We start from the raw sequence: 23,665 nt of genomic DNA, 5'->3' as shown, positions 1-23,665 counted from the left end.
AAGTTTATCCACATATAGTGGGCATCCACACACGGCACTTGAATTGCATGCACGCAATCATTTCACACTTGGTTCACAAGCATATCTGTTGCCAAGGTGCCAGATACACTCTTGTTCTCATGCACATGCCCAAGGGGTCTTAAGGTGATATACACCCCCTCTTTCATAAACAGAGCAATACTGAGATGAATACTCATGCGAAAAAACTAACCAGACAGGTGCTGGCCAGGAGGTTCATAGGCAGAGGGCTACTAAAGGGAGCAATATGCATTTGGATGCTGATGCTTCTGAAAAGCAGGGTTTCCTAGTGGTTAGAGTAAGGGACTGTTAGGATTCCAGTTGTATCACTGTGTGACTTTGTGCAAGCCACTCGCTGTAACCTTACTGTGTCTGTTTCCCTGCATTTTAAAATTTAGAATAACATTAAGCCTCTCCTCCTTGTGAAGTAGACAAAGTAATGTTGGAAAAGTTCTCGGAGTGGTTATTTATTGTTCGTTCTTATTAATGATTCCTGTTTATCAATATTAGCCTACCATCTGGCACTTCTCTGTTGTTTCACTTTAATTTGCCGTGTGATTATTATTGTAAATCCAGTCTCCTTTTTGGTTTGATCCCATTTTGAAATAAATGACCAATTGAGACCGTATTAATTATCCCTTCTCTTGCTTTTTTCCCCCTTCCTCTAGCTGGTTTGAATGATCAGATGAAAGCTGTCCGTAAACGGAATGAGACCTCTGTTATTGATCAGATTGGGGAAGACTTGCTAACCTGGGTAAACTGAATTTCTTTTTCTTCCTGTTCAGAAATGTAAATATTCCTGAAAGTAAGAGTCCAATAAAATAGTAAATAAAGCCCCAGGGATACCAGTGTAACTCACACCCACTAAGAACGCAATATCTGAAATTGATCATTTCTGTGGAGCTAATATGGAGGTGGGGACACAGGACTGTGAGAAGGTGGAGGGAGCTCAACATGGAGTTTGCTGATCGCTTTATCTAGCGGCATGCTTTATTCAGTTAAAGATAAATACGTGAGTCATTTCTTTAAAGGTGACCTGCTTAGAGGGCAAAACTTGTCTGCCTTTTTTACTTCTTTATGATGTGTGAAGGACAGAAAGTGGGGCGGGGGGGGGGGTGAGAGAGAGAGAGAAGATGAATGGGCTTTGCTGGGTGGTTGGACTACTTATATTTTTACCTTGGAAATATTGAGACTATAAAGTATTGTATTCCCTGTGTGTTTGCTGGAGGATTCATAAAACTACTAGAGAATTGGAGTGGGAGTTTCCTCAGACCCGAGTGGGAGTATCTGAGTCCTTCCAAAAATGCTTGTATCCCAAGGGTCAATCTTTCTGTTGCTGTCTGGTGAAACCTATTTAATTCAGAGTTTCAGAGTTTGGCTAAAACTCCTTCACTTTTCAGTTGTTCGGTTTTCAGTCTCTTGTGATGTCTTATCCAACCAGTTCTCCATTGCCCTAGCCAAAAGAAAGTAACACAGACCTGATATTTCAGCTGAAGGGAAGCCCCAAACCTGTTGGCTCTCCTCTGTATATTGTAAAGAAGCAAAAAATTGCGCACACGTTCCTTTTTCCTTTGCAGGTCACCTTTCAAAGTATGCGGATGGAAGGCTTGGGACGTCAGCAGGCTGGGCATTGTTCACCATGCTGATGCTCTCCCCGTGCTGATGCCGTGTCTTCACAGCCATGTTAAAGCGCTGCCGCGACAGCAGTTTAACGTTGCTAGTGAAGACATTACCCCTAGGCTGGCTCAAGGGTGGGTGCCAAGGAGAGCAGATAAAGGGGTTTTCAGCACAGTCTCTTGCAGTCATCAGCCCGGCTCGTTTTTTTTTTTTTTTCAACTCCACCTGCCATCTCGGTGCAGAAGTTTAGGGCGGGCAATCAGATCACATGTGAATCCTGGGAGCTTGCAGTGGATGGCCCAACTACATGGTTTCACAGGCAACCCTGGACTTGCATGTACAGGCCAATGGCAAAGTAAAATAGGCCCAATTCATCCCTCATTATTTAAATCAGTGTAGTTGTGCCTGCTTACACCAAGGCTGATTGTGACTCAATGGCTTGATGGATGAAGCAATGGCATTGTCTCCTCTTCTGAGTCAGCAGTGACCTCATGCCTTGCAGTACATTCTGCCTTTGGTATGGATAGAAAGCCACTGATTGTGAAAAGTGGGTTGTGTAAAAGCAGGCCTAACGGGAGATCTTCTCAGCTGCCAAGGGTTCCTCGGCAGGTTGGGGTGAAGAAATCTGAAAGGCAGTCTGTATCAATTAGAGATGAGGAGGTGTAAACGTGGCTATTTTGTGGGTCTGGGCAGCCTCTTTGCCTTCTGAGAGCAATTCCAATGTGTGCCAGAGCTTATGTTGGCATGTGTCCAGTTTGTCTCTGTCTAAATTTGGCTTCCTTGGTTTCTTGACACAGTTCAGTGGAGCAGGAGAGGAGAACCTGAAACACGCAACTGCCACCTTTTGTAGTAACCAGCCTTTTGCTCTAGAGGTGATCAAATCACGGCAGAAGAAAGACTCTCGCTTCCAAACCTTTGTGCAGGTGAGTTTCACTCAAAAATTGGAACTGGTCCCAAATTTGGATGATGATCAGTGAAGGATAACCAGGGGCTGTAAGTAAGGTTAATACAATTAGCAGGATCATATCTAAGATTGCTGTTGGATTGGCATTATTTCCAACACCAGATTGTCTCTGTTAATCACTTCTGGACAGGTGAACCTTTAATGCTGTGGATTAAAGATAATGAGCTGGTAGAGAGAAACATGTTCAGTTACAGGACTTAGATACCCATCCCTGTTACACTGTGCACATGCCTGATTGAGAACAGGTGTTCTGTGTAGCACAGCAGGGCAAAGTGGGTGTGCGCCCTGAACTCAAGAGACATGTGGTATACCTATCCCACTGGGAAGGACCTCAGCATGTGTGCCATCTGAAGATGAGAGCATTATCTGCATTACTGCTGGATGGGAATTCTGGTAATACAAAGACTGGTGTAATTTTGAAAAATGTAGTGTCCACGCAGTGTGAAAGACTAAGCTGATGTCTTCCCTGTGTGGCAGTGACTGAGATTGATTGATTGATTATGGAGGGTACCAGCCTGTGTGAAGTAATGAGGGAAGGAAGCCACTGCTTTTGTGATGAGCCTTTCCTATATGTAATTGCAAATGAAACCGGGCTATGTAGTCTGAGTGATAAATCTAGGCATTCCTTGTCTTGTATTTAATTACTGGAAATGTGAAGTAATAGACATTTATATGATGAATAGATGGTACATGTTCAGGTAATTATAGTCTTAATAAAAATGACAAATGCCATTATTACCCTGTTCAATTTTAGGATGCTGAGAGCAATCCACTGTGTCGCCGGTTGCAGTTGAAAGATATCATTCCCACTGAGATGCAGAGGCTGACTAAGTACCCCCTTCTGCTGGATAATATCGCTAAGTACTCAGGTACAGCATTTCCACGAGGGAGCCATTATCTTTGTGCCTGCTTCTTGGCAGTTTTGCCAAACAAATCTGACTCTTAAAAATATATGCATAATGGATCATTCACTGCCATGGGTCAGTGACTGTTCTCACCATGTGTCCTCCACCCTTTCTCACGCCTTTTCTAACATCCACTCACAATGAGAAAAGCACATGCACTTAGGAAATAAGTTTCAAAACAGATTTGATGCCCACAAGCTTAAACATTCTGTCTTAAGCATTTTTAATATATTTCTCATGTTAATATCTAGGTTCTGGAAATAGTGTGAATGTTACAGAGGTTCTCTCTTCACACTGGATGCTGATGGACTTTTAATCTAATATTGATCCTCTTACCACCCTTTAAATCTTCAAAGTAACGTTAGATACACACTGCAGAACCTTGCTCACCTGTACGTTGCTAAAATGCACGCTGTGTAATGAGAGTTGGGTGAAATTTTTTCAAATGTAGTTTTGATTGACCCAAAACTATTTGTCAGCTCACGAAGAGTTCGCTGAATAGTTTCGACCAAACCAAAAAATGTGACCAAAATGGTCATGTCAAAACAAAACCTTCTTCTTTCTGCTTGATTAGAAAAATTTCATTCCGGTTTTGGGAGGTTGACTCTCTCTAGCGTGATGACCGTAGCACTCTAGTCAGGATGTGGGAGACTCAAGTTCGAATCTCTGCTCCAATGACTGTTGTTTGCTTTTATACAATGTGTAGAACACCTTCAGTGGGAGGAATTAAGAAAGACTCATACAGAATATCCCATAGCCCAGTGGCTAGGGGACTCTACTAGGATGTGAGAGACCCAAGTTCAGATCACATCAGATAGAACCCAGGTCTCCCACATCCCAGGGAGTGGGAGACCTGACACTAGTGATATGCTTGGTTCTAAAGGAGTTACTGGCCTCGTGGATAGAGGCAAAACTGTAGATATGATGTATTTTGATTTTTAGTAAAGCTTTTGACACAGTCCCACATGATATTTTTCATAAGCAAACTAGGGAAGTTTGGTCTAGATGAAATGACTGCAAGATGGGTGCACAGCTGGTTGAAAGACTAGAACAAGAAGCAATGGTCTCAAGTTGCGGTGGGGGAATTCTAGGTTGGATATTAGGAAAAAGCTTTTTCAATAGGAGGGTGGTGAAGCACTGGAATGGGTTACCTAAGGAGGCAGTGGAATCTCCATCCTTAGAGGTTTTTAAGGCCCAGCTTAACAAAGCCCTGGCTGGGATGATTTGGTTGGTGTTGGTCCTGCTTTCAGCAGGGGGTTGGACTAGATGACCTCCTGAGGTCTCTTCCAGTCCTAATCTTCTATGATTCTATGACTATTCAGAGTAGTTATCAGTGGTTCGCTGTCTAACTGGGAGGGTGTATCTATTGGGGTCCCATCCTAGGTCCAGTACTATTCAATATTTTTATTGAGTGGGATAATGGAGTGGAAAGTATTCCTGTAAAATTTGCAGATGCCATCAAACTAAGAGGGGCTCCAAGCACTTCGGAGAACAGCATTAGAATACGAAAAGACCTTGACAAATTAGAGAATTGATTTGACATCTTGCAAGGAGAAATTCATAAAGACAAATGGAAATTACTTCACTCAAGAAAGAAAAATCAATTGCAGCACTACCAAATGGGGAGTAAGTGGCTAGGGGGTAGTACTACTGAAAAGGACCTGGGGGTTACAGTAGATGACAAATTGAATGAGTCCCCAATATGATGCAGTTATCAAAAAGGCTAATATTCTGGAGTATATTAGCAGGATTATGATATGTAAGACACATGAGGTAATTGTCCTGCTCTAATCAGTACTGGTGAGGTCTCCACAGGGGTACTGTGTCCAGTTCTGGGCACCACGCTTTAGGGAAGATATGGACAAATTGGAAAAAGTCCATGGGAGAGCAACAAAAATGATAAAAAGATTTAGAAAACCTGACCTATAAGGAAAGGTTTGAAAACTGGGCATGTTTAATCTTGAGAAAATAAGACCTACAGGGGTCCTGATAGTAGTCCTCAAATATGTTGAGGACTGCTACAAAGAGGACTGTGAAGTAGGACAAGAAGTAAGCTGTTGAGTGTACAGCAAGGAAGATTCAAGTTAGATATGAGGAAAAACTTCAACTGTAGAGGTAGTTAAGCACTGAAATAGGCTTCCAAGGGAGGTTGTGGAATCCCCGTCATTGGAGGTTTTTAAGAACAGGTTAAACGCCTGCCAGGGATGGTGTAGGTTTACTTTGGTCCTGTCTTAGCACGGGCGGGGTGGGGGGGTGGACGAGAGCAGTGGTTCCCAAACTTTTTCTGCCTCTTGTGCAGGGAAAGCTCCTGCTGAGTCGGGCCGGTTCGCCGCTCCAGGCCAATGGGAGCGGCTGCCAGTACGTCTCTCAGCCCACGCCGCTTCCCACAGCTCCCATTGGCCTGGAACAGCAAACCGCTGCCACTGGGAGCCACGATCGGCCGAACCTGCGGATGTGGCAGATAAACAAACCGTGCAGGGGCTTTCCCTGCACAAGCAGCAGAACAAGTTTGGGAACCATTGGAAGAGAGGAAGCCTTGAGTGTCCCTTCCAGTCCTGCATTTCTCCAGTTCAGTGGTGGTTACACGAAACGTTTCCTTTAACCCTACTCAACATTTTTTTTACTAGAAAATTTCCAAAAAAACCCATTTTGGATTTGACCCGGAACAATTTTTCTTCTTCTTTTTTTTTTTTGGATGGCCAGCAAACAGCAAAATCTATTCTCGGCCTGGAAAGTACACAAAAGCTTGATGGTAATCCCACATGCACCCTTCTCAACAAAGGTTTAATAACCGATGCTGGCTGCAGTGAGACCTGCTCCTTAGGAGTACTTTCATGTTGACACATAATTATTTTTTTCCCCTTCCCATTTTTAAAATGTTTGCCTTTTCTAGCAAAGGCAGCAGTTTTTCTTTTACTCTCTAATTTTATAGTCATGGTTACTTGCCGTTAACCATTTATCACTTTTTCACGTTGATTTCAAAGTGTGAGTAGTTTGATCTGATGTTATGCATTCCCCACTGAGCCAGCTCCTCCATCTCTTTAAACATTAGACAGCACATGGGAAAAAGAGATGCATCTCTTTCCTGTGTCTTCCCCCGGCCCTCAGTCTGCCCTGACCAACCTCGCTGGGAACTAGAATGGAATTCTAACCAACTTCTCTCACAGCTCAGAATTGCCTTTGGGCAGGAATTGATGAAGTGAAGAAATTTTCTGGAAAGTCCTTATGTCCCCGTTTTGGGTGATAGAATGCCGTCTCTGCTTTTGATTGGTATCCTGGACCTGTGTCCAATGGGATCCAGACCTGGATCTCTCTGACATGAAGCTAATTTCCATCATTAATCTGTGAAGCGATGAAAGCTAATTGAATGTTTTACAAAGTCCAGCTCCCCCTTTGAACTTGGGGGGGGGGGGGGGCGGGCAATGTGTTGCATTAGATACTAGACTAGATGGACCATTGTTCTGACCCGTGATGGCCATTTTTATGTTCTTAATTAATTCTCCCTTTACCCCTCCTCTGGAGCTCACCTCTTCTTTATTTCTTTGCCCTGTTGTAGAACGGCCTGAGGAGAAGGAGAAAGTGAAGAAAGCAGCAGATCACTGCCGTCAGATCCTTAACTATGTGAACCAGGCTGTCAAAGAATCGGAGAATAAGCAGGTGAGAGGGAAGGGAGTGAGGAGGATGGGGAGATGAGAAACAATCCAGAATCGCTAGCACTGTGGTTGAAGGAATGAAGCGCATTTTGTGGTGTGTGCTCATACTACTCCTAGAGGTGGAATGCCAAGCCTCTATGATCTTGTTGAAGTTCTGATAGTCACCTGTTACATACTTTGACTCTTCCAAGTTGTCCCAAACCAGTATAACCATGACTTCATCATGTGTCTTCCAGCATTTGGAAGATTATCAGCGTCGCCTTGACCTGTCCTACTTGAAGCAGTCGGAGTACCCTATGCTGGATGAGATTAGGGTGAGTGACGGAGCGGAAGTGATTATTGAGCCATGATAGTGACCCCCCTCTAGTTAAGCTGGTCATACTTCCTGCTATAACTTTCTGTTGTAAAATCAAAAAAACCTCATTCCACTTGAAACTTCTCATGAAGAGTCTCTGGTGAGAGGTGAATTTATTTTATACAAAGGTTAAGTGGAACATGTATTAGATATGAAAACCTGAACCTCTGGTTGCTCTTGGAAGGTCTCCATGAATTTAGTAACTTGATTTTGCAAAACAGAGTGTCTGTGGAACTTGTAAATGTCATGGAACAAAACTGCTATGGAATACTAGGTTTTTCACTTGTATGTCACGTGAGAGATAACTGGTTCACGGCATTTATATCCCCCTTCTGAAACGACCACTAGAGCATGTACACCTCATGGTGGGATAGCTCTACATTATTTCCTACTTCAGAGTACTGCTGGTAGAACGGGGAAGTCCTCTGGGAGAACCCAAGCTTAGAAATTCTCTTGGCTTCACAAGTAGAACTTGTAGCTATGCTTGATTCACATTGACAATCCACTGGTGTAGGCAGCCAAGCTTCTAAATCCAGTGCTAGAGTGCTATGCTTCATGTCCTGTTTAAACTCCAGCATGTCTCACCATGGAGCTTGTAACTTTTCTGATACAGTTTTTTGTTTAGGGGGGGCACAGATATCTAGGGACAGGGTTTCACCTTTTGGTATAAATGTACAAACAATAGTCAGGATATACACTCTACATTCATCTTTTCATAGTAGTATATACTGTCTCTTGCACTGTTAGTGATCATGTGGAAGTTATAACATGTTATAATATCTGAAGAGGTTTTTGTGTTTCAAGGCTCATGGAGTTCACTCTAAAGTTCTTTTGTATGGTCTGCCAGCATGCTAGAAAAGGCTCACAAACTCTTTAAGTCATGAAATAAAGGACTCCTGGAAATATGAAATCTGCCATCTTGATATAAACTCTGAAACTTGGAAGGCATGGCTAATGAAAATTACTACCTCTACTAGCTTGCCTGCAGATCTGTCAGGAGCCCTGACATGAATGAATAACTCAATGACGTTATAAAGTCCAGCAGATCTTCAAAACAATTCATTCTTCAGAGAGCGTGCTGTAGGCATTCTTAACTTACAGTCCACGTTTTGAAGCACTAATGAAGTAAAATATAAATTTCCAAACATTTGTTGATGAAATACTGCTGGAAACAATCATTGTCATGATGATGCCTCAGAACTTCATTTAAAAGAAAATCCTCCCCCGAAAATTTCTAAGGTAGTGTAAGGCTGTACGCATAAATCCCTAGCCCAAACAAAACCTAATTAGAACATTCTAGCTTGAAGATACTTACGTGGCAAAGTCTCAAGTTTTTACTTTCATGCTGTATCTAATTTTCAGAACTGTAGGCCACAGGATCCAACCCAACTTTCCATATAGACTTAAACTGTCCCCTCTACTAAAAATCCTATACATCCACCCACTACTTAGAGGCTAAATTCAGTCATCAAGTACCCTGGATTTTGCTGGTGACCACAGCCTCTCCCCTATTATCCTTTACCTAGACTACCCAGGAGCTTTCACTTGTCCCACTTATCCCTGGGAACGCCATTCACCTTCCCAACGCCCTCTTGCCACAGGCAGGAGATCCCAGGTTATCACATTCACCAAGGGCACTGGAACCTTTGTAGAAGTGGGGGGCCCCACCGGTGCTGGGACTGGGGACCATGCACCCCACTCTTTAACAAAGGCATAGTTTAGGGGAAGGGGCAGTGTACCACCCCCTGCCCCTCTTCTTCCCCCCCCCCCCAACTGCAAGCCTCAGGCAGGTGTGGAGCAGAGCTGGCTGGGGCTGCATTTTAAGGATGGAGAGCTGATAACAGTGATAAGTTCCCCTGCTGTGTAGCACTGCTCCGCACCTGCCCGAGGCTTGCCATTTGTGGGGGCGGGGGAGGCATGCTGACCCCTCAAAATATGCCCATGTTAAAAAGTAGGAGGGGGCATGGCCTTCTGGCTCCCTGGTTCCAGTGGCTGCACATAAAGCTTCCATTCCCTCCCCCTTTACAGGCTTGACATCCACCTGTCCCTAACCCTATCCTTTCACAATCGGGAAAACAGAAGCTTCTTTCAGAGGTCAAAAGAAAAGAAGTACTACTGGCACCTTAGAGACTAACCAATTTATTTGAGCATAAAAAGTGAGTCCACGGAATGCATCCGATGAAGTGAGCTGTAGCTCACGAAATGCTCAAATAAATTGGTTAGTCTCTAAGGTGCCACAAGTCCTCCTTTTTTCTTTTTGCGAATACAGACTAACACGGCTGCTATGCTGAAACCTTTTCAGAGGTCAGTGAATGCTGAAGAGTGAAACAACCCACAGGTTCTAGGTTCACACAAATACAACAGATTCTAAATCTCATTTTACCTGCCTTTGGATTCAGCTACTGGTCTCCTGACAGGAGTGCCTTTACCTTGACTTCCAAAGTTCCCATGCAGGGAACCCCCTATAAAAGCTACTTTTTTTTTCCCTTCTCCCCCATATTGACAGAACTTGGATTTAACCAAGAGGAAGATGATTCACGAAGGACCTCTGACCTGGAAGGTTAATCGGGACAAGACTATTGGTGAGCCTTATCCCACCAGCCGACTTAAACTTGGGTTTGTGACCAAGGTGGAGAAAAGATGTGGCATAGCTGTGATTCCCAATTATGAGTTGTCCTGCTGCCTGTATGAATGCAGGCCTGCTCCTGAAGCGGATTCAGTTATTCTTGTCAAATCTGAAATGTGTCCGAGTATCATTAGGATCATGTTGGGGCCCCATCTGCTGTGGTTCTGATGAGAGAGATTTTCAAGCTTCGCTTAGGCTGGCATAGCCTCTGCATATAATAGAAAATACAGCCCTTTTTTTTTTTTTCTTCTATGTGCCATGAGGTGTGATGTGAGGGAGTGACTCATTAACCCATTCCAGGCCTGTTTTTGCCCTTTACAGATCTCTACACACTGCTCTTGGAGGATATTCTAGTGCTGTTGCAAAAGCAAGACGATAAACTGGTGCTGAGGTGTCACAGTAAGATTCTGGCATCCACTTCTGACAGCAAACACACATTCAGTCCTGTTATCAAGCTGAACACTGTGCTGGTTCGCCAGGTGGCGACAGGTCAGTGCAACCAATGGGCAACACTTAGAGTAATCTGAATGCAAAGGGAAGGCCATTTGAGGAAGGAGGTTTTGTCTAGGAGTTGGAGCAGGACACTGGGAGTCGCGACTCCTGGATTTAATTCTCGGCTGCACTTTTGATTTGTGGTGTTACCTTGAATGAGCCATTTAACCTGCCTACACCTGTTACCCCTCTGTAAAATGGGGTAGTGTCTTTACGGAGGTGGTGTGAGCTCTAGTTAATGTTTGTAAAGTAAAGCACTGTGAGATCCCCTGAGGAAAAAGGGCTTTAGAAGGGCCAGGTGACTGAGGAAGAGGGGGAAATTTAAAGTGGCGTGAGGAGCAATAACTATTTATTTTTTGTCAGGTCTGGAAGCCAGAGTTCCATTTGTGTTAGTGAATTAAACTTCTTTGTATTTATGTAGTTTGCCTTCTGGTTTGTTTCACAGAATCTTCCTGCAGTACACCTTTATTGGGTAATAAAAACATCTGAGTATCTGCCTGGTTTCAGTGAATTTGGGATACAATTGTTCAGGACAAAGCATCCGATTAAATTACTCTCCTCTTGTGTCTCTCCAGATAACAAAGCTTTCTTCGTCATCTCCATGTCCGAAAACGGCGCCCAGATTTATGAATTGGTGGCACAGACAGTTTCTGAAAAGACTGTGTAAGTGATGGGCTCAGTCACCTCTGCTGTGGTGGAGAGAGGACTCTTACGCCCCACTGCCTGAGTAGAGGTTTCACTCTAGAGGGGCTTGTGAATGATCTTGAGCTCAGCTCACACACGGAGCTAATGTCCAAAACTCTCACTTGTCACCCCGTCGGGAATTTTCCTTAATTCTTAAAAAGAACAACAATTACTCTTTGCCAGCTCAGGCTGTTTCTAGAGATTTTCCCAGTTATGTCTCGTCTCTCACTCCTAGCCCTTCTCTTGCCTTACAAGTGCTTCTTGCTTCTTTTTTAAATCTTTGTGAGTTGGGGCTAATGAGACCCACGCGGTTTAACTGTCAGGTGAACCAATGACCAAGACCTGCATCTCTATGCAGAGTCGTAGAACCTGCCATCTGTCCTGGGTACCCTCAGGACTCTAGGACATATTACAGAGTGGCAGGAAACTCACAAGCGCTATAATTTATGAATTCCAGTCCCTGTCTGAACTGTTCTTCATTCTGCCTTTGATAGGAGTGCTTTGCCTCTGGACTGTGAACACCTTAGGTTGTGGATTTGTTTGTATGGTACTTTGTACCTATTGCACAGTGCCATGTGCATCAGCACTGTGTAATATAAAATGCATGGTCAGTTGGAAAATCCAGGATTGCTAGCTTTGGTACAAAGGTGGTGATACAAACTGCTCGCGTGCATGAAAGTTTGAAACTAGCTGCATCAATAACATTCTGGTACCCCCATATTATGTCTTGTAACCATTGTAGTTCAGGAAAATACTGTCCTGGGAGACTTGATGGCTTCTTAGTGGTTGGTAATGAGATTATGTGCCTTCTGTTGCTATGTTAGGGATTTGAAACTGACCCCTCATCTCCAGTAAGCAAAACTTGCCATACAATGGCAGAGTGGCCTGCGTTATGTGAGATTAGTTAGTGGATCTCACCCGAGGTCATTGTGGACAGGTGTTGCAACATGCGAACTACCAGCAGTTTTGGCAGTAACTGTCCACTGTTGTTGTCCGTTTCTGCACAGAGGCCAGAGGACAGACTGAGCCATGGGGTGAACTCACCTGGGCCCCCTAAAGAAAATCCATCCAGAACTGGGTTTATAAATGGTGCAAGTAGAGAGGTAGTTTTCACTGCTGCTGTCTGTGCTGTACTTGCTCTTTGGCAATAGAGAGAAAATTTAGGTTCCCAGGATTGTCAGTCTGGCATCTCTTAACGAGCACTGCAATTCCCTTTAAAGGTAAAACATTAATTAGAAATTTTAAATGTTCAATACGGACAAAGAAATTTGTTGGCCCTTCCTTCAAGTGAGGTGCAATTAGGATAACAAAGACTTCTTCAGCGTCACCAAGCTTTTGTTCATTGAGTTGGCATCTCGAATAGAATATTAAACTCTGAAGTGCAGAAATTAGAGCTGCCTTTCAGGAATGTCTGAGTGTTCAATGCATTTTCAGTTAGTCTGGAGACAAAGCGCGCTTCTAGGGTTATATTCATAGAACTGGTTTTGTTCCAATAGAAATCCTGTAGAAGCGAACCACATCCAGACTGCAGAAATCCCTCCCCCAAATGTTCTTACTGTGTTTTGTTACCTTGAGAACTTTATGGAAAAGAATAAAAATCTCTTTTCTGATGCTCTGTGTAAAATGACAAAATCCCAGGCACTCGCCATCCACTGTGGAATAGGTTAGCTTCAGGCATTGCATACAATGTTCTACTTCTGGCTTCATTTTTTGTTGTTGGATTGAATCTCCCACTTTTGCATCTGTATGGTTTCTGCTGAGCTTGTTGCATTCGTTTGTCAGGGCTGGAGCATTTGCCTTGTATCTGGTGAGGTCACCATCTTTAACCTGTGGAATTCAACTCCTTGTCACAAGATGTTGAGGCAAAACAATGTAGCAGGATTTAAATAAAATAGAAATGTCTATTCCTTTAAGACTATCCACAGTTAGATTAGCTAGGTTAAAAAACGTTACATGAGATATCATCGTTTTATGCTTCAAGTGTCTCGTGTCTCTCTCATTTTTGGCCTCTCGCAGATGGCAGGACCTGATCGCTCGGATGGCAGGGACAGTAAAAGTCGAGGCATCTAAAAGGCCCATTCCATTACCACAATCAGGACCTGGCGAGTAAGTAAAAATCACCTTCAGCTTTGGTTTTCCAGTGGCCTTTGTCCATTCCTGGGATCTCCAAAGCGTTGATGATGCTGTTAGAGTGGTAGAAATGCATGGGATTCACAGAATTTGGTCCCTTTTCCCCTTCCTGCAGCGAGGAGCGTGAGGAAGAGGAGCAGCAGAAGCTGAAAGACGAACAGCATGATATCCCTGTCAGTGGTATGCAGAGTCCAGGTAACTGCATAAGTCGGTGTGCTGGATGCAGTATGAGAGTGCTGGGCTTTTTCTTCCACATTATAGGGATCTTTCTGCTGCAGTGAAAGTTGGTGGGGGGGTTGTTTTTGGGCTCAGAAAAGCCTTCACTAGAAGGCCCGTGGGAGAGTGAAACCTGGTCCGTTGAAGTGGTGGTGGAATCTCCTTCCTTAGAAGTTTTTAAGGTCAGGCTTGACAAAGCCCTGGATGGGATGATTTAATTGGGGATTGGTCCTGCTTTTGAGCAGGGGGTTGGACTAGATGACCTCCTGAGGTCCCTTCCAACCCTGATATTCTATGATTCTATGAAGTATACCTGCTAGTCTTTCCCAGCTATCCTTAAATTGCAGGGAAAGGAGATTCTGCAGAGTTTCAACTAATTAAAAATAATAGCCCATGCTATAGATATGCATCCTCAAATTGTCCTTGTGAAAGAGAGTGCCATGTGATTTAGTTTTCACCCTATGGGTAGTTCACAATATGTAGTGGGACTTCTAACTTGATTGTCTCTTCTGTTGGTTAGATAAAGATTTGGTACTTGAGTCTCCCTTGATGCTGAAGGCTCAGTCTCCTTCAGCAATCATGGCTGAGAAGTCGGAGGTGGTAGATCTTCTTGTGACTGAAAGACATTTTGAGAAAGAGCAACGGGCAGAACTGACTCTCAAAGAACCCTCTGGGCACTATGGACCAGCGATCCCTTTCCAGATCTCAGAAGAGCGGTGGGCACTGGATGCACTAAGAAACTGTAAGTAACTATGATGCTATGGACAGAAGTGGCCCTGGTGAGTCTTGATTTGGATCTGGGAATTTTCAGGGCGACAATTTGATCCCATGGGTTAAAACCGTATTTTCTGTCGGTTCGTAGTAGAAGTTCTTATGTTCCCATCTGGGCTGCAAGGTAGAGTGGGCTAGAAATCAGGAATTCCTGAGAGCCACCATCTGCAATATAACTGAAGCTTTCTCTGAGCATGTCCTCCTCTGCCTTGGTGTGCCCATCTATCAGACTGGAATAATAATACTGATTTACAAAAAGAAAAGGAGTACTTGTGGCATCTTGGAGACTAACTAATTTATTTGAGCATAAGCTTTCGTGAGAGCTTATGCTCAAATAAATTGGTTAGTCTCTAAGGTGCCACAAGTCCTCCTTTCCTTTTTGCACATACAGACTAACACGGCTGTTACTCTGAATACTGATTTATGAGGAGTTCTTCATTCTTGTCCATGAAGTTGTTTGGGGAGATGGAGTAACACTGCAGTGCTTTATGCAGGATATGCGAAGTATTATTGTTTCAGACGCACAGAATTTTTAATACAACATACAATTAACCAGTGGGACTCATTGCCACAAGGTATTATCGAGGCCACCATTTTCAAGCAGTATTCAGAAAGGGATTGTATATTGATTTGGATAACAAGAACACCTAGAGTTATTTAATTAGTAAGGTTTGGGGGGGGGGGGGGGAGAAGAGTGTGGAAGTCCTCTAGAACCTTATGCCTTAAGCTGTAAACCAACCTCTAGCTGAGGAATTTAGGAAGAACTTCCCCTATGGGCAGGTTATTCCATATTTTATCACTTGAAGATGTCTTGCACCTTCCTCTGAGAATCATAGAATATCAGGGTTGGAAGGGACCTCAGGAGGTCATGTAGTCCAACCCCCTGCTCAAAGCAGGACCGATCCCCCAATTAAATCATCCCAGCCAGGGCTTTGTCAAGCCTGACCTTAAAAATATCTAAGGAAGGAGATTCCACCACCTCCCTAGGTAACGCATTCCAGTGTTTCACCACCCTCCTAGTGAAAAAGTTTTTCCAAATATCCAACCTAAATCTCCCCCACTGCAACTTGAAACCATTACTCCTTGTTCTGTCACCTGCTACCACTGAGAACAGTCTAGAGCCATCCTCTTTGGAACCCCCTTTCAGGTAGTTGAAAGCAGCTATCAAATCCCCCCTCATTCTTCTCTTCCGTAGACTAAACATCCCCAGTTCTCTCCGCATAAGTCATGTGTTCCAGTCCCCTAATCATTTTTGTTGCCCTCCGCTGGACTCATTCCAATTTTTCCACATCCTTCTTGTAGTGTGGGGCCCAAAACTGGACACAGTACTCCAGATGAGGCCTCACCAATGTCAAATAGAGGGGAACGATCACGTCCCTCGATCTGCTGGCAATGCCCCTACTTATACACCCCAAAATGCCATTGGCCTTCTTGGCAACAAGGGCACACTGCTGACTCATATCCAGCTTCTTGTCCACTGTAACCCTGGGTCCTTTTCTGCAGAACTGCTGCCTAGCCATTCGGTCCCTAGTCTGTAGCGGTGCATTGGATTCTTCCATCCTAAGTGCAGGACCCTGCACTTATCCTTATTGAACCTCATCAGATTTCTTTTGGCCCAATCCTCCAATTTGTCTAGGTCCTTCTGTATCCTATCCCTCCCCTCCAGCGTATCTACCACTCCTCCCAGTTTAGTATCATCCGCAAATTTGCTGAGAGTGCAATCCACACCATCCTCCAGATCATTTATGAAGATATTGAACAAAACCGGCCCCAGGACCGACCCTTGGGGCACTCCACTTGATACCGGCTGCCAACTAGACATGGAGCCATTGATCACTACCTGTTGAGCCCGACAATCTAGCCAGCTTTCTATCCGCCTTATAGTCCATTCATCCAGCCCATACTTCTTCAACTTGCTGGCAAGAATACTGTGGGAGACGGTGTCAAAAGCTTTGCTAAAGTCAAGGAACAACACGTCCACCGCTTTCCCCTCATCCACAGAGCCAGTTAGCTCGTCATAGAAAGCAATTAGATTAATCAGGCATGACTTGCCCTTGGTGAATCCATGCTGACTGTTCCTGATCATTTTCCTCTCCTCTAAGTGCTTCAGAATTGATTCCTTGAGGACCTGCTCCATGACTTTTCCAGGGACTGAGGTGAGGCTGACTGGCCTGTAGTTCCCAGGATCCTCCTTCTTCCCTTTTTTAAAGATGGGCACTACATTAGCCTTTTTCCAGTCGTCCGGGACTTCCCCCGATCGCCATGAGTTTTCAAAGATAATGGCCAATGGCTCTGCAATCACATCCGCCAACTCCTTTAGCACTCTCGGAAGCAAAGCATCTGGCCCCATGGTCTTGTGCACGTCCAGCTTTTCTAAATAGTTCTGAACCACCTCTATCTCCACAGAGGGCTGGTCACCTCCTCCCCATGCTGTGCTGCCCAGTGCAGTAGTCTGGGACCTGTTCGTGAAGACAGAGGCAAAAAAAGCATTGAGTACATTAGCTTTTTCCACATCCTCTGTCACTAGGTTGCCTCCCTCATTCAGTAAGGGGCCCACATTTTCCTTGACTTTCTTCTTGTTGCTAACATACCTGAAGAAACCCTTCTTGTTACTCTTAACGTCTCTTGCTAGCTGCAACTCCAGGTGTGATTTGGCCTTCCTGATTTCACTCCTGCATGCCCGAGCAATATTTTTATACTCATCCCTAGTTTTGTCCAGTCTTCCACTTCTTGTAAGCTTCTTTTTTGTATTTAACATCAGCAAGGATTTCACTGTTAAGCCAAGCTGGTCGCCTGCCATATTTACTATTCTTTCTACACACTGGGATGGTTTGTCCCTGTACCTCAATAAGGATTCTTTAAAATACAGCCAGCTCTCCTGGACTCCTTTCCCCCTCATGTTGTTCTCCCAGGGGATCTTGCCCATCAGTTCCCGGAGGGAGTCAGTCTGCTTTTCTGAAATCCAGGGTCTGCATTCTGCTGCTTTCCTTTCTTCCTTGTGTCAGGATCCTGAACTTGATCATCTCATGGTCACTGCCTCCCAGATTCCCATCCACTTTTGCTTCCCCTACTAATTCTTCCCGGTTTGTGAGCAGCAGGTCAAGAAGAGCTCCGCCCCTAGTCGGTTCCTCCAGCACTTGCACCAGTCTGATATTGTCCTGTGTCAGAGACAGGACTACCCAGACCACTGATCTGATCCAGTATGGTCATTACTTTGTTCCTAAATATGATCTCCGAGCTGTCGTCTTGATGTTCAGGTGACACACAAACATGCTTCCCTAGTAACTCTGAGATAGATGTGGTGCCTCTAAATAAAACTGAACTGTGCTACTGGGAGTGGTCTATATCACTTCTTTATTGGCCCTCTTAGCTCAAGGTATACACATGGTTTGACTGAGTTCCTTGCCTCATCCCTCTCCACAGGTCTCTTCAGTCTAACAGGTTATCCTGGGTCTTTTGATCCATATTTATATCAGATTTTTACAGAATTCAAAGCATTGTTCTAGGGCTGGGGGCTTTCAAGTATTTCTAGTGCTTGGGCTCTTAAATTGTTAATGGAAGCTCATTCGGGGGGGGGTGTTATCTCACATCAGTGACCTAAGGTCTGTCCTGACTGCCAAGATTTAGTGAGAAGCCCTCTAGCAATAGTAATGGGTCACTTCATGTTTCTGCATGTACCTTCCATTCAACTGAGTGGCTGCTTTGTTTTAGGAACTAATAGCATTTCTCAAAATGTGGGTGTTATGCGAGTGGGAAGTTATAGCTACATGAAGCACTCGGATTGCATTATACCTGTTTGTTCTTAAGTGTTGTGGTTTGAGTGAGAACTAAAGCATCATAGGACAAAGACCAAATAAGAATCTCCCATATAATATAGAGATTCTGAATGTTGTGTGAACTTGCAGAACTAGAAGGTTATGCCATGGAAAGGTAATTTTCCTTGAATCTGCAGCAGGATCTTTGCTTCAACCTGTGACGTTAATGTTCTGATAACTTGAACATTCCCAATACACCTTTAGCCTCAGCATTACTGGCATTATATAGCAGTTGGGACTGGAGGTCAGGGGATTTGGGTTCTCCTCATGATTTCCACTGACTTGCTGGATGATTTAGCTAAGCTACTAACCAGTCTGTGCCTTAGTTTCCCCATTGTTGAACTGGGGATAATACTACGGTACTTATTCACCTTTGTGAAATGATTTGAGATCCTGTGATATAAGGCACAAAGTAGTATAACAGTGCTCCCACCAATTCTGTGTACTTCTCTCCCCGCCTTGGCAACTGTAACCGTGAGAGAGCTGGTCATAGAGTGAACTCTTTCAGAAAGAGGCATCATAACATCCATTTCATTGAGTGTACAGCGGAGACCGCTTATACAGTTCAGTGAAGGTTCTGTGTTTCCTTTCCTTTCAGTGGGCTTGCTGAAGCAGTTGTTGGTGCAGCAGCTGGGCATGCCTGAGAAGGGGACCCTTGAAGACTGGCAATGTTTTCCCAGGTATAGGGCCATTTCCCGGGGGGCCCAGGCAGAGAGTGGGATCCAGCATGGACTACGGCATTCTGGTGACAAGATGCAGCAGTCTGGAACGGACCAGAGGCCTCCCGGAACAGGAACTAGTGAATCCGCAGCTTGTTATGGTCTCTGGACTTCAACCGAGTTTCCAGCTCCACTGGATGCTGTGCAGCTGGGGTCTAGAGACACCAGGTCTAGTAACAATTTAGTAATGGACCATGTGAGCATGAACCTGGAGACCCCTACCCCGGAGCTGGAAGGGGTGGGCGCTGATGACAGCGGAGAGCACTTCTTTGATGCTCGTGAGGCCCACAGCGATGAGAGTCCATTGGAAGGTGAAGTAATGGAGAGGAAGGAGGATGAGGAGGTGCACTTACGGATCTCAGGTGAGCATATCCCACTTTAAGTTACGGCCAGTCCAGCTCAAATGCCAGAGACTGGATTGTGTTCAGAGACCAGAAATGAATAGGAAATATGTGATTTTAAAAAAGCACAATTATGCTTTCCTGGTAGAATCTCCCTCGCTGACTCAGTACAGGACACTTAAACGTAGCTCTTCTGGTTTTTAGAAGTCCTTTTAGCGTTGGATGTATCAAAATAGCTAGTGCTCTACACTTCAAAAGTGATGTACAGACATGAACTAAATGATTACCTCAACACCCTAAAGGGTGGCTAATTAAGAGAGACTGAGATACTGCTAAGTTAATAGCTTATCGTAGGCTACAGCTGAAGAAATTGAGAATTCCTGGGTCTTGCCCATGTGCATCAAAAGGGAGAGTGTTCCATTACAGTCTGCATACAGCATCCAAGGACCTCTCCAAAGCTGTATCCTCCCAGTCTCCCACTTTAGACTCCCATCAAGTGGTGGTGCATAACTCCTCTCCCAAAAGTCTGGCAACATACCCTTGTTTCCCATTATCAACCCTCCGTCTCTCTCCAGAACACCATGGGGACTTGACTGCATGCCCAAACTTCCAAAATAACCTCCTTGGATGTATCGCTTCCTGAACTGTTTTTCCGCCATACACCCAAAGTTCTGACTCTGCTACATTCTGCCCTGCAACTGGGGATGTAATTTGTAATCTAGGTAACGCTCTACACGTACAAGTGAGGGTGCCGGCGTCAATGTAGGCTAGCAAAGTGTGTATGTACCCAGGGGGTTAGGCTGCCTTGTACAGCTCTTGCCTGAAGCCCATGCCGCTGTGTCTTCACTGCTGTTTGTAGTGAGTTAGCTTCAAGTTATCACAGGAACGTCTACGCAAGCTGCAGATTACACCCCTGGTTGTATAGAAATAACCTATGAGGCATGATTATATGTACACAGAGATCCTTCTGGATCACCGACAGAAATCATCTGTGGACTAGAATGTCTCATTATCTGTGTCTCCTGTTGATGCATACAAATATGGAGACAAAATATTTTGTTTCCAAAGTAACATAGGGATGATGGTTTGGTGCTCTACAAGGAGTCTCAACAATGCAACATATACAGTGTTGTCGCTTTAAATGTGTGATCCCTGGGGATAACTGTGTGGGGGGATTTTACAGTTGTGTGAGATGTGCCACTCTACGGCCACTGGTTTGGTTTCTCTTGCTTGAGCTTCAAAAAGGAACTTTCTCCAGTTTGGGCTTTGCTTGGTAATAGTCTCCACAGATGACCTGTCACCAGGTCTGAAGCTCTTAAAAGCTTTTCTTGTTTACATATCAATATATAAAGTAATGGTTTCCTGAACGGCAGCTCAAAACAGATCTTTTTTTAGCCATGCAGAGAGGACGTATGCGCTTGGGCCTCGCTAGAATGGTAGTCAAAGGTGGCAGCTGCACGGGCTTTCCTGGAGCTTTTCAGGGGCTCTGATGGATGGCCCTGTGATCCTGCTGTGCAAATGAAGTAGTGGTGCTGCCCTGAATGGATGAAGATGCAGTTAATTTGTCATGTGCATGTTGCAGTGCAAGCAGCTGTCAGACTTGGAACACCTTATCCATAACTGCTTCATTTAAAAAATTGGACTTTGTGTGATAAACTTGTTTCTGATTGTCTGAATGATGCCATCCAGTTATAAATTGAAAATCATATTCCCTTCTTTTCTGTGGTGTTAAAACACTTTAAATTATTAAAAGCGATCCAACATCTTCAAAAATCTAATTTTTTTTTTCACTTGTACTGTTTGCTTAACTAAGCAGGGACTTTGAAACTAGATTGACTTATTCTGGTCAATTTCTGCTTCTGGTTTTCATAGCTGCAACACTGCAGAGAAATTAAGGACAAAATTCCAGTGGCACATGCAAATCGTGAAAATAGTTAAGATCATAAGATTGGTCATATTGGATCAAACCAATGGCCCATCTAGCCCAGTAGCCTGGCTTCCAGCAGCAGCCGGAGCCAGATGCTTCAGAAGAAGTGAACAGAACAGGGCAATTTATCAAGTGATCCATCCCCTGTTGTCCAGTCCCAGCTTCTAGCAGCCAGATGTTTAGGGACACTGGAGCATGCATCTCTGTATCCCTGACTGTCTTGGCTAATAGCCATTGATGGACCTATCCTCCATGAACTTCTCTGATTCTTTTTTGAACCAAGTTATACTTTTGACCTTTTAACAGCATCCCCTGGCAACGAGTTCCACAAGTTGACTGTGTTTTGTGTGAAGAAGGACTTCTCTCTGTTTGTTTAAATCTGCTGCCTCTGAATTTCATTGGATGACTGACGCTTGGTTTGTGTGTGATGTGAAGGGGTAAATAACACGTCCTTACTCACTTTCTCCCCACCAGTCATGATTTTATAGATCTCGATCATACCCCCTTCAGTCATCTTTTCCAAGCTGAACTATCCTAGGCTTTTAAATCTCTCCTCCTGTGGAAGCTGTTTCACACCCCAATCTTTTTGTTGCCCTTGTCTGTATCTTTTCCAATTCTAATAGATCTTTTTTGAGATGGGGCACCCAGAACTGCATGCAGTATTCAAGGTGTGGGCGTACCATGGGTTTATATCATGGCATTATGATATTTACTGTCTTATTATCTATCCCTTTCCGAATGGTTCCTACACACTCTCTCTCAGCTTTTTTGACTGCTAATGCATATTGAACAGATGTTTTCAGAGAACTATCCACAATGGCTCCATGATCTCTTGAGTGGTAACAACAGCTAATTTAGACTTCATCATTTTGTATGGACAGTTGAGATTATACTTCCTAGTGTGCATTACTTAGTGTGTATCTGTGTTGAATTTCATCTGTCATTTTGTTGGCCAGTCACCCAGTTTTGTGAGATCCCTTTGTAACTCTTCGCAGTCAGCCTTGGATTTAACTATCTTGAATAATTTTGTATCATCTGCAAACTTTGCCACCTCACTGCTTACCCCTTTTTCTGAATCATTGATGAATATGTTGAACAGCACAGGTCCCAGTATAGATCCTTGGTGGACCCTGCTATTTACCTCTCACCATTGTGAAAACTGACCACTTATTCCTGCCCTTTGTTTCCTATCTTTTAACCAGTTACTTGTCCATGAGAGAACCTTCCCTCTAATCCCATGGCTCCTTACTTTGCTTAAGAGCCTTGGTGAGGGATCTTATCAAAGGCTTTCTGAAAGTCCAAGCACACTATATCCAGTGGATCAATGTTTGTTGATCCCCTTAAAAATTCAGATTGGTGTGGCATGATTTCCCTTTACAAAAGGTGTTGACTCTTCCCCAGGACATTGTGTTCATTTGTGTCTGATTATTCTGCTCTTTTACTATAGTTTCAACCAATGTGCCTGATGCTGAAGTCGGGCTTACTGGCTTGTAATTGCCACAGTCAACTCTGGAGCCTTTTTAAAAAATTGATGTCCCGTTATGTCTATTAATAATACTGCCTACTTTATAGAACCTTTTATTAACAATCTAAATTTGAGTGTAACCTAGCAGAAAATATCTCTGAAACTGAATAGTGAAGGCCAGTTAAACACCCAGCAGTATGATTGCTGGCTAGCATGGATTCCATTGTTGTATTTAGTAGCATGCATATGAATATTCTGAAGATACCTTCTTATGAGAGAAACACAGAACAAGAGATAGAAAAACCCTATTGGGTTATCTAATACTATGGTTCTCAAACAGACCCTACGTACACCTCTAGTGTTCCCCGTTCAGAACCAGTCTAGTCCAAACCAGTTCAGGGCTGGGCTCTGATGCTTTATCTAGTCTGTTTTAAAACATGACAAGAGATGAAGCTTTCATCGCTTACCTTTTTTAAAGCCCAATTAAATTTGTGTCTCTAGTTCAGTGATCCTTGGCGATTTTGTTGACCTGGTGGTGCTAGTACAAAGCTGTTCTCTTAACAGGAAATTATTTGATCCTTGATGGGTATGGAACCGTGCAGGAGAGCTCTACAGATGAGGACATGTCCTCTCTAGTTCTACAGTGCACTGCGGGCCGCTCCTCTTTGGACTCAGCACACCAGCAGCTGATTTCCCCACGAGATGCCCAGTCCGATGAAGGGAGCTCCCCGTTTGCCGAGGGATTCATGGCCTCGCGCTGGGGGCCAGTGGACGAATTGTGCTCCGATGCACCGAGCCCCCACTTCTCCGTAGAGTCGCGTGTCCAAATGATGCAGTACATTCAGAAGATAGAGGCTGACCTTGAACACTTAAAGGTACAACACATTTTTATTTGAATTAAGATTTCACCTTCACTGTTTTTAATTTGGGGGAAGAACGCAAACCAGGAAAAGTACAGGATTGTGAA

The 23,665-nt window shown here is 44.1% G+C and overlaps 1 protein-coding gene across 5 annotated transcripts in view; it reads left to right on the top strand.

Moving 5' to 3' along the window:
• Positions 1 to 23,665, top strand: part of ARHGEF12 (Rho guanine nucleotide exchange factor 12) — a 103,168-nt gene that overhangs the window by 73,440 nt on the left and 6,063 nt on the right. For 4 of the 5 annotated variants that reach the window (XM_048827675.2, XM_048827674.2, XM_048827672.2 and 1 more), the window contains 13 exons: positions 687 to 772; positions 2,433 to 2,558; positions 3,354 to 3,468; positions 7,061 to 7,161; positions 7,394 to 7,471; positions 10,019 to 10,094; positions 10,460 to 10,627; positions 11,206 to 11,293; positions 13,331 to 13,420; positions 13,560 to 13,639; positions 14,181 to 14,402; positions 18,845 to 19,327; positions 23,263 to 23,573. In XM_048827675.2, coding sequence (XP_048683632.2) covers positions 687 to 772; positions 2,433 to 2,558; positions 3,354 to 3,468; positions 7,061 to 7,161; positions 7,394 to 7,471; positions 10,019 to 10,094; positions 10,460 to 10,627; positions 11,206 to 11,293; positions 13,331 to 13,420; positions 13,560 to 13,639; positions 14,181 to 14,402; positions 18,845 to 19,327; positions 23,263 to 23,573 — 2,024 coding nt within the window. The remainder of the gene's footprint in view (positions 1 to 686; positions 773 to 2,432; positions 2,559 to 3,353; positions 3,469 to 7,060; positions 7,162 to 7,393; positions 7,472 to 10,018; positions 10,095 to 10,459; positions 10,628 to 11,205; positions 11,294 to 13,330; positions 13,421 to 13,559; positions 13,640 to 14,180; positions 14,403 to 18,844; positions 19,328 to 23,262; positions 23,574 to 23,665) is intronic. The other variant, XM_048827673.2, reaches the window with a different exon arrangement.

This window comes from Caretta caretta, chromosome 22 (assembly GCF_965140235.1).
Source record: "Caretta caretta isolate rCarCar2 chromosome 22, rCarCar1.hap1, whole genome shotgun sequence".
Lineage (NCBI taxonomy): Eukaryota > Metazoa > Chordata > Testudines > Cheloniidae > Caretta > Caretta caretta.
This window is presented reverse-complemented; position numbering and strand designations above follow the sequence as displayed.